Source organism: Monopterus albus, unplaced genomic scaffold, assembly GCF_001952655.1.
Source record: "Monopterus albus unplaced genomic scaffold, M_albus_1.0 scaffold220.1, whole genome shotgun sequence".
Lineage (NCBI taxonomy): Eukaryota > Metazoa > Chordata > Actinopteri > Synbranchiformes > Synbranchidae > Monopterus > Monopterus albus.
This window is the reverse complement of record NW_018128100.1, coordinates 607,264-617,828: the sequence shown is the minus strand read 5'-3', so window position 1 is coordinate 617,828 and position 10,565 is coordinate 607,264. Positions and strand designations below refer to the sequence as shown.

The 10,565-nt window shown below is 42.4% G+C and overlaps 1 protein-coding gene across 1 annotated transcript in view; it reads right to left on the bottom strand.

Moving 5' to 3' along the window:
* The window catches only part of cfap61 (cilia and flagella associated protein 61), a 32,820-nt gene that overhangs the window by 1,942 nt on the left and 20,313 nt on the right, over positions 1–10,565 (bottom strand). Inside the window, exons 19-27 of the mRNA XM_020619446.1 lie at positions 10,478–10,559; positions 9,763–9,940; positions 7,782–8,074; positions 6,407–6,728; positions 4,894–4,976; positions 4,094–4,305; positions 1,128–1,221; positions 695–811; positions 33–140 (exon numbers count right to left, since the gene is read on the bottom strand). Coding sequence (XP_020475102.1) covers positions 138–140; positions 695–811; positions 1,128–1,221; positions 4,094–4,305; positions 4,894–4,976; positions 6,407–6,728; positions 7,782–8,074; positions 9,763–9,940; positions 10,478–10,559 — 1,384 coding nt within the window. The 3' untranslated portion in view covers positions 33–137. The remainder of the gene's footprint in view (positions 1–32; positions 141–694; positions 812–1,127; positions 1,222–4,093; positions 4,306–4,893; positions 4,977–6,406; positions 6,729–7,781; positions 8,075–9,762; positions 9,941–10,477; positions 10,560–10,565) is intronic.

The window sequence follows — 10,565 nt, the reverse complement described above, 5'->3', positions numbered from 1 at the left end:
CTACAGGCTTCAGCTCGGCTTCATTAACATACAGCTGTAGAGTGACACCCTCCTCCTCCTCCGCCTCCAAAAAGCCACACATCCACTTTCATCTCCAGCCGTTATCCAGCCGTGTGATTGGTCACGCTGCTGCAGAGTCACTGAGGGGAGAGTTCAGACTTGGTTACAGTTGGCACACTATGGAGGAGATGTTGTTGTTGTCACATTTTATTCATATTAAACTACTTACTACTCCCTGTAAGTCAAAGAGTATTTCCATATTTAAAATCAGCATCAAATAAAGTGTTTAGTGACTAAACTAGACCATGATATTAGTGGTATGGGTACGGTGCATTTACTGGTGGCAGTGGAACAACGGCGTAAGAGACAAAACTACAACAAAAAATGCAAGACATCCACGGGGACTTGAAACTATGCAAAAACCACCACACAAAGATGTAAAACACCCACAAAGAGGTGCAAAATGTCCTCAAAGAGAGACAAACGGAAAGGGACTCTTTCACTGGGGCCTTTACATGTCTATGCTCTGGGACCCGCTGATGTAGTAGTACTCGCCTGGAAACACACTGTGGTGCATAAAGTCTGTGGACTTGCCCTTTAATTATACTAAACACCCTCTGCAATGTTTTCGGCCTAGCAGCACTAGTGTGAGTGCGTCAGTTAAACTTAAAAACACAGGTAACAGGGTTCAGACCTCGTTCATTTGGTTCTGTCCCAGTTGTCTGGGGCAGGCGAACATGGGCAGCAGGTTTTGGTTGAAGGTCAGATATTTGATCACACTGCTTCCCAGACCCTCTGGACTCTCAGCATCCTGCAGGCAAACAAAGATGGACAACGACAACTACACAATCTGCTCCAACACAGCAACAAGCTAAGTGGCTTTACGTATGATAGACAACATGCTGCACTGTTATTACAGTAATATGCTTTGTGGTTTGATTAGAATCAGTGTGTGTTGAAATTTGAACCCGTTTCCACCTGGTTAGACTATTGAGAATGTTATGGAATTTTATATTTATTCAATAGATATTCAAACCTGATTCTGCCATTCTTCCATAGATACAGCTGTAACTTTTGTAAATATGAAAGAAAGAAAGGATTTTCGATTTGAAAGTGAAAGCACAAACCTTGTGTTCAGTGGAGGTGATCTGCTGAAGCTCCTGCTCGAAGTCGGAGAATCTGTCGTGGTAAATGGCCAAACACCAGCTCTGTCTGAAGAAACTGCAGGGGAACAACACACAGCCTGATCTGTATGTGGTCAATGTGCCAGCGTTCTGTCATTCATAGATCACTTTTTTGTTAATGTTCCTCTCGACTCCGTTAAGACAAACCCACGGCTGTGACAGAGCGAGTCACGGGACACGTGAGACCTGACAGTGATGTGTAATGAGGCCAGAGTTTTCTAACTACAGCATGAACATTCTCCAACGGTCATGTTTCACCCAGTGACACCCAGACTGTCGTGACTGGTTGGCCCGGTAACAATGTCCTGTGTCGGTACATCGTAACCTTGTGCATGCCTCCTTGTTAATTTGACTATGTGCAGTTCAGATTTGTGCTGTGTTGAGAGTGTTACGTTACTACTGTAGGTCCGACCTAGTCAGATTTCTGTTGCGACTTTTACAGAAAAGTGACCAGGTGCTCATTCACACATGAAGTTGTTCAGATGCCGTCAAAGTAAAGGAAAGGAAAGTCTGAAAGGGGCTTTAGTGAAACCTGGAAGCAAACACACACACACCAGAAGCTACACTAACTGGTTGGGGGATAACCCCCACCCCACCACACGGTCAGTCAATTATTTTAATTACTTTACGTCTCATGCTGCTTCTTTAGACTCCACAATGACTTTACGAGTCAGCAGAGTGAGCGGCGTCACAAGGAAATAGCCTCGCTTTGTCTCGACCTCCACCGGCCAGAGACAGATTGGGGAACTGCATAAACAGATTAGGAGGCGGGGGACAATAGCAGTCCATGTCTGGGGGGTCATTTGTGCCAAAACCTCAAAAGCAGGTCACCCGCTGTTTGACAAACACACACAAACGGCACCAGCAAACACAAACAGCATGAAGACAAAAGGCACTGAAGGTCTAAATCTCTCTCGCCTGTTCAGACCACTTGTGTTGTTTTGACTTGTAAGAGAAGCTTCGCTGCCTGTACTTTGTGTCTCTGACTCAGATCAACTTCAGAAACAGTGAAAGTGGTTTCTTTTCATACATGACATATGGAAATAGCTCCTTTAAAAAACCTGACCACCTGCTGTGTGCCATGTTACGGCATCATCCAGTGGCTGACAGTGTGTAAACCTAATAATACTCCTACAGGGGCGGGATGAAAATAATAGAAGCCTTGTATAAAACTGTAACAATGAAGAAAATATGAATTTGCTGTCAACAAACTAAAAGACATATGATTCAGCAGACTACTTACGTCTGCAGGTCTATTGTACTGCAAGTCATGTTGTTCTGTTTGTTTACCTCACGCATTACTGACGCTATACAAGACTTCAACAAGAGACAAAATAACACTAGTAGAAGTGTGTGATGTATAATGGAATAATGACTTTCTGGTTCAACTTTGACCCACTCTGTTTATTTACTGTCACTGTGTGGGTCTATCACCAACATTTCAGGTGCACTCACTTTCAGTCTGACCTCCAAAGAAAATGGCTGTGATATTCTGGATGAACCATTGGCTTGTTTACAGTCTAATTGTGTTTCATGTTTTCTGTCCTGTGGAACATTTTAACAGGGAGGAATGCCACATTAATAATCAACAAGTAAAGCATTAGCAATTTATGAGCTACAGTGGGGTTTCACTGTAAAATCAAATGGAAACTGGGAACTTAAAGGACAGATTAAGTTATCACAAAGTTACATGAGTTCTAAACTGAACTCAGCATAATGAGTTTGTCACTGTTCATCAACTGGCCACAGAAAATCCAAAGTATTCATCACAGCAAACACTCTGCTGCACAACTTCCAGGCTTCACCGGAGAACAGACAGGAGAGCAGCGTGGACATGCTGGACATATCCAATCCAGGGTGTGACCCATTTGTCCTTCACCAAAAGGTCGAGCCTGTCAGGGTTCTGTCCTACCGATTCCTGTTTTAGGCTCTTATTTTGTCGCCATTTCCTGTTCTAGGTTTATCTGTTATGGTTTCTTTACAGTAATCAGTGCTAATTGCCTGCACCTGTTTTCACCCCAATATAAGCAGTCTTCTCCCATCAGTCACCTGCCAGATTGTTCTTGTTTTCGTGCAGACTTTCCAGCGTTATCCTTGCTTTAGTGATTCATGTTATTGACCCCGGATTGTTTCCTGACTACCAATTTCTGCCTAGCCCTCCTGAGTGTTGAATGTTTCTTCTGTGTACTGACTACTGGACCAGCTTCTTGACCTCCCGTTTTTGGATCCCTTGGCTGTGCTCGTTTGCCGGTATTGACCCTGGACTGTTGTTTGACGTGGATATTGGATTCTGGACTATCACTGTGTATTTTCTGAGTGAATATAGTAAAACAATATCCTTTACCCCATCTCGCCTGGATTTGTAATTGAGTCTGCTGTTAACATTGTGGGTAGCTTTACTGGCTGACCCTGACAGAGCCTTCACCAGTAAATAACCTGTAACATTAACCTGAACAAACATGAAACAGACTCCCCACAGCAGACTGGTTTTACTGGTTTTCTATAAGATAATATGCATATCTATGCTATCACAGGAGTGGCTTGTGTGTTCACTGTAACTAACATTAGTCCAGCTGCTGGATACAGCTGCTCAGCTGGGGCAGATGTGCCAGGGGTGCACACGTAGTGTCGCACCAGTCCAGAAAATCTCTCAGCTCAGAGCAGGGCTCGTCTGTGTTGGTTACTGAAGCTTGTTTGATCAGAGTACTGTCTGTCCTGAACATCAGCAGCTTAGCTACAGTGGTGCTCTCTGTTGTCTGACACTCAGTGCTGTCTTAACTGATAAATGGTGGACAGAAAACAGCAATATCCTTTAAAGCTTTACTGGGTTGCACTGTGCAAATAATGAAATATAATATAGATATTCCTCCTTCACAACCTCTGTGATGAAGAAGTAATCTTTGTCCCACCTGTACAGGTCAAGGATCAGGCCCTGGTGGTAGCGGGTCAACAGCTGGCCCAGCAGCTGCTGGTGTTTCCCGTACAGACTCAGGTAATTTGAGACAGGCAGGGGCTTTATGGAGAAGCAGGTGATCGTCTCCACCAGCTCGTTGCAGTCAAGGTGCAAACAGAAGTAGTCCCCTGTCTCCACTCGTCCGGTCACAATCCCTCTGTCCTGTAACTTCAATTCAATTTTCAAATCATGTGCATGAACACACAAGTTAGTGAGACACCTGTTGTTTCAGAATAATCTACCAGAGTCAAATTCCTCGTGTGTCCAACACACCTGGCCAATAAAACTGATTCTGATTCTATCATTGTGAAACTACCTATGTCCTTGACTACGTCCTATTAGAGACAAATTAAAAGATACAACTGCAATTTTCTATATTTTTGTTGCTGTTCACAAATCCAGTGAAAAGACAAGAACTATACACTGGTCCATTCATTTCTAATTTCCTTGCCCTGGTCTCTCAGCAACTCAAAAAAAAATATATATAGTATATTTGAATTTTAAAAAGGACACTAGTTTGATCAAACAGGAGGAAATAGTGCATTTTTTGGGGACTATTTTCAGCATCGGATTAATCCACATTCGGTGTCTAGTTGTAAAGTTTAGGTTTCTGTGAACAGGTCATATGAAGTGTGGCGTCTGATTTGCTCTTCTGTACATGTGGGTCAGTTCAGAAGAAATCAACTGTGACTGCTGTTTTAAGCCTTAAACCAGAGAAACAAACACTCATGGACATGTTGGGCAGTAAAAACATACAGGTTTAACTGGAGGGCCTGTCAAGTTGGCAGCCGACGGTTTGGTAACGTGCAGGTAGTTATATCCTCCAGGCAACTTCCCACCTGAGGAAAGATGGAAAACACATGATGTAGGTGAGGTGGCTCATTTAATTCACATTGTAATAGAATAAAGGAATCCATCAGTGAATGAATAAGCGGGTCTGTGAAGTTAGAGTTGTTTAAATTGTTTGACCTTCAAATTATTTGGCAGTTATTACTGACAAACTGTATGATTGTCCAGGGGTCTGCCACGCTGTCAGTGTAAGGATTAGCCAACTGTCTCTGTTTTGTATCTTAGTAAATAAATGATATGAACTGTCGGTCAGATAAAAAAGGAAACATAAGATGTTATCTTGTAGGCTGAACGAATAAACATAATTAATTGTTATCTGCAACCCTGCCTGACAATAATAACAGAATAGCACAGTGGCAGAGAAAATAAAACACTTAGAAAACATCATGGTTAAAAATACCAATCATGGGGTCAGTGTTAAGAGAAGGTGCTTTTATCAGAAGAACATATTCAAACAAGATTAGTTTCAGTGCTGAAACGTGCACTGGCACCACAACTGGGACAATAGCAGCAACAACATTAGTATCCACCCACAGGGGAAAACAGAGTTGAGGCAATGAACTCAGATAGCAGAAGGTGACATGGCTTCTCTGCTCTCCTGAACACTGAAATCCCTCTGAAAAGTTCATGCATGTTTCATATCTGTGAGAAGGGCGAAGCAGAGTGGCTGTTGTGTTTTATGTAACATGTGGAGTGGGCTCGGCAGCTCTGTGAATACGCAGCAGCACAATACAGCATTGTTACACCCTGCTGTGGTTTGAGTGTCTGTCACAATAACATCGGCTGTGGGCGGGTGGGTGAAAGATTGGAGAATGTTTCACAAAAGCTTAATGAAAAAATACTGGCAGTCGAATTCTCTCAGATAAGAGCAGATGAAAACAGAGATGGACAGGAGCAAGGACACAGAGGAGAGCAGTGAGATAAACTGACAAAGCCTGGAAAAAATATGGAAACCTGAGATCTGCTGATGAATGTGAAGGAATGTTGTGTTTGTTTTCTTTGTCATGATAACCCTACTAAACTTGTATGCATGCATTATGATTTTTAAGTCAAATGAGTGTTTGTACCCAAGAAAAAAATCTAAATATGAGATATTCGCTCATATAGTAACAAATCTTTCACACTGGTCCTGAAATATTTGGAGACATAGTGAACAGTTGGAAAACATGATGTCTCCTCAACAAAGCTAAAAGAATTAAAACTCGTCTCTGTCATTTAAGCTGAGGAACATAAAGAAGAACATGAAGACACCATTAGTCACACCCAAAATAAATCGAAAAGGTATTCAAATTATATAAGTCAGTTATAATTTATGCTTAAAAGCTGCTCCAGTTGTAGAACTCAACCCTTAAAACTCTCTAAATATATTCTTCTAGAATTTCAAGAATCCAAGTGACTAAACCACAAGTTGAAGTCAGACCTTCAATCTTAGCCTGTTTGTAAAGCGGCACGAGATGATCCCTGTCAGGCGTGTCTGGGGGCTCCAGTGTTGGGTCGAAGAGGGGCAGCAACATGGCCGCCAGGTCCTGGCCCACCTCCTTGGAGTTGAAATCGGCATGCGTCCACTCATCCATGTAGTAACGATGAGAGAATCTAGTTAGAGGCCCTGCAGCAAAAACGGCTGAATCGCTGGTGTGAAAAGTGGCATTTATCACTAGGCGACTATCAAAGGCCATGAAGGAGCTGTGGATGCTCTTAAAGGCGTCGTAGTCCACTCCTTTATTGGAGAGGTTGATGAACACCTGAAAAGAGAAACAGATAAATATCTATGTTTTCTGTCTTCCTGAGATTTCATGATCAAAATTGACACCTCTCTCACATACAGTATTTGAAGGTACAGCTAAGAAACTGTTAACTGAGCATAAAGACTGGAAACAGGGCAAACAGCAAATGTAAAAAAAGCCACCCACCAGCAGCACCTTTAAATCTCACAAATTAACATGTCATTTATTTAATTTAGTACACAAAGTGTAGCAACAGCAAATATTGGTTTTGCTGGGAGAAATGTGCTGGACTACCTTATCTGCACCATCATTTACGTTTTTGTGCAGCTTAAGAGATTTAGCGTGCATATTTCCCAAAATGTCCAACTATGCCATGAAAAGACTTTCTGGCACTGAAACACATTAGGGCTCATTTAAGATCAAACCAGCCCATGTCAAATTCAGTATGTCACTGATGAAATGAAACCGAGGATGAGATGTCATTTGCTCTGTTAATAAACTGTAGATGTTCAGTCTTTTACACAGCTTTTAAATAATTGAGATTTTCAGCTAAGAGGTGTTCAGAATCATGAAGACTGTGTGATACGGTCGAACAAGTGAGTAAGAGGACCTTGAACTGAGACGGTTTTGCCAGCTGGGCTTTGTTTTCAAAAGCCAGAAGAAAGAGATCAACAACATGCTACAATATGCTCTTTGAGCAAAATGAAACACTGTCATTACACTCACTGGGATAAAGCTGTAATTTGTAAGAAAAGGTAAACCCAGTGGAGTTTTCCTTGTAATAATAGTTATTTTACATTCACTGTTTCACACCTAAATACACTGTGAGTATCCTTGAGGACTGACAAATGTGCTGATAGTTTCTTCTTCAAAAAACTTGTAAAGCACAATTTTTGCATATTTTGGAACCTGCAGCATCTCAGCATCTCAAGCTAGACGCCCTGGCCAGGAAGGCACCGTCTGCAGAATGTTCTGTGTCTGCAGAAAATCTTCTTGCGTAGAAACTAATAACTGGCTGGGTGAGCAGTGAACTCATCCAGGGGAAGGTCTGGCTGGTGTAAGAAGACTTACTCCACACAGCAGGTGGAGAGGCTCTGTGTCAGTGGTGAATGATGCTGATGTGAGAGGATCGGGGTGTTCGCCGTTGTTCATCTGGGCCAGCACACAGTTGTGGTGGACCTTGACCTCAGCCTTCTCCAGGGCCATCACCACGGCTTTCTCCACTGTGGGGTCACTGAAGCAGGAGATGCCAGGGTCAGGAGGTGGGAGAACTAGATGGATACGAGATCCATGGATTCCAAGGCTGAGCAAGGTCTCCACAGTGGTGAAGACGTCGATGCTGTTTCCATAGACAATGGCATTATCTGGAAATCCACAAAGACCTGACAGTTAGCATTCCATAGCATCTCTGAGTGTCCTTAACATTTATCCAAAAATGAAAGTTCAGTCAGGGACACTTATGTCAAAGGATTGACAATTTAGTGCAAATGGTTTCACTAAAAAAACGGCCATGCTCTAATTTCAATGACTATGCATGCAAAGTTTATTTTTATTATATTTTGTTTTATTTTTCCTGTATAATGAGTGTGAGTATGTGCTGTATTTTGGCATCTAAATCTTATCTGTTCCTCCAACTGGACCCCTTCCCCTTTAGTTGTGATGATCTTTAAGTAAACAGCGTTCACATTATAAAATGATCGCCAAAGTGATGCCGGATTATGTCACATTACAGAATAATTTCATTTTGGTCAAAGCCACCCATGGTGCTGGTCCCCGCTGACTAAATGCCTGCTCCCCCATTTGTATTTATTTCCCACACGGTGAAAATGTCTGTGTGAACCAGTCTCAGTGCTGCTGTTCAGTGTCTCTGTCCATGGTGCTGAACAAGAAGAGCGCCGCTGCTACTGACCCATCAAGGCCACCAGAACACCAAGCACCACATCTATATTCCACCTCTCACTTCAGTCTTTCTACTACTAGAACTACACAAGTAAACAAGTCTTTGTAATGTCCACAAAAACTGGGAATTCATTCTCAGAAAGTTAAGACACTTTGCTCAGTTACAGCAGAAACATTTTAAAGGCACAGAGTCCTGAGGGAGACCGGTGTGTGGTCAGTGCCATTATAGTCACTAGAATAAAGGCTTATTTTTCTTTAATAAAGAGCAGCCCTGGCTGCTTCCTACTGACAAGGATTATGTCTCACATCTTCTTCCTCTGTGTCACAGAGCTCCATTGTTGTCCAGAGTGTGACCACACTGTTGCACTTTGCTGACATGTTCCTTCATCACCATGAACACACACACTGTCATTTAAATCTCACATACTCCCTTCAGCTGACACAAATACTCACTGGAGACCAAATGTGGATTCATCCACCACTGAAAATAGTCCCCAACACAATGTTTGATTTTTGCTTGCTAAAAATGTTCAGGAGGAACCAGTTAGGAACCAGCAGCCTGGAGAGCCACAATCAAAGTTAGAAGGTAACTCAAAGATGGACTAGCACACTCTTGGTTTTGGTATTTTCATGAGATTTGTTGTCAACAAGAAAACTATCCTTTAAAGTATGTGGTAAGAAACAGAAACAGCTGCACTCTACTTTTGCTTAATGCTAAAATTTACATTTGTTTCCTTTTGCTGTTATTATTAAAATATGGAAATAAACATGGTATCTGCAGGAGTCTGGGTTTGCAATTTGCATTTTTTAATGGGTTTCTTTTACGATTGGGATCGACTAATTAGTATGTATAAAGCCTCACTCTAGATCACTGCACAATTCCTTGAGAGAGCAGATTAATTTTGCTTAATGGCACTGTGTATTTTTTCCAGCTCTGAATAGCCTGGCTCTCAGAAAGTGATATGATAATGGAAAATGGATGGAAGAGGCCGACCTGATTCACAGAGATGAAAGATTTCTCTACAGCTAATTAGCTGCTAATTATACCCCTGCACTTCAGCGCTGACTGGTTGAGTAATGACATACTACTGTGGATTAATTTTGGGTTGTGTGTATGTGAGTGGTTGTGCATATGGGGGAGGTATTCACTTACCCTCCAGCTTCACAAAGTTGGCACACAGCCAGTGGCGAGCAGTCACGCAGTCATGGAGGTCATTGAGGGTGAAGAGGTTAGAGGGGATGGGCCCTGTGTATCTGCGGCGAGAGGACTGAGCGTGCAGCTGGCTGTTTGTGACTGGCTGGCTCACATCCACACCGGTGGGACAGGGCATCTAGAGCATCACATGACCCAAGCTGACCAGTTAGATCAAGTGCTATTAATAAAGTACATTTTAGATAACGTTACTCAAACCTCCTTAACTCTGGGTCTTGATACAATCAGGAGCTAGACATAACAGCCCTCTGAGATTCATCAGATGTTTTTATTTCTGTCAGACTGTAATATATGAACTGACAGTAGTGTCAGTCTTCAGTTTTAAAATCACTGACCAGGGTAACAGTCAAGTCAATTTTATTTATATAGCCCACCATCACAATTTATGACACCAGTGGTGGGTGAAGCACTGAGCAAGCTGAGCACAGCAGCTGTGTTCACTGCTGCTGGCTGACATGTACAGTACACCAGTGTAAAGAGGAAGACATTCACCGTGTGCTATGCATCCGTTGCATTTGGAATCACTATAGTAGTGAATATTTAGATGAGGGTACTGACAACTCACCTTGTTTACAAAGTGGGATGTATTTCCATATTTCAAATACTACGGGGTACTTGTGTTGTGTTCTTTGTATTATTTGTTAGCTTGTCTCACCTGGTACTGCAGGCCTGTACAGAGGATGAGGTGATCGTAGGCCACCTTCCCAAAACCAGACACTAGGACATGTCTGGACTCTCTGTTG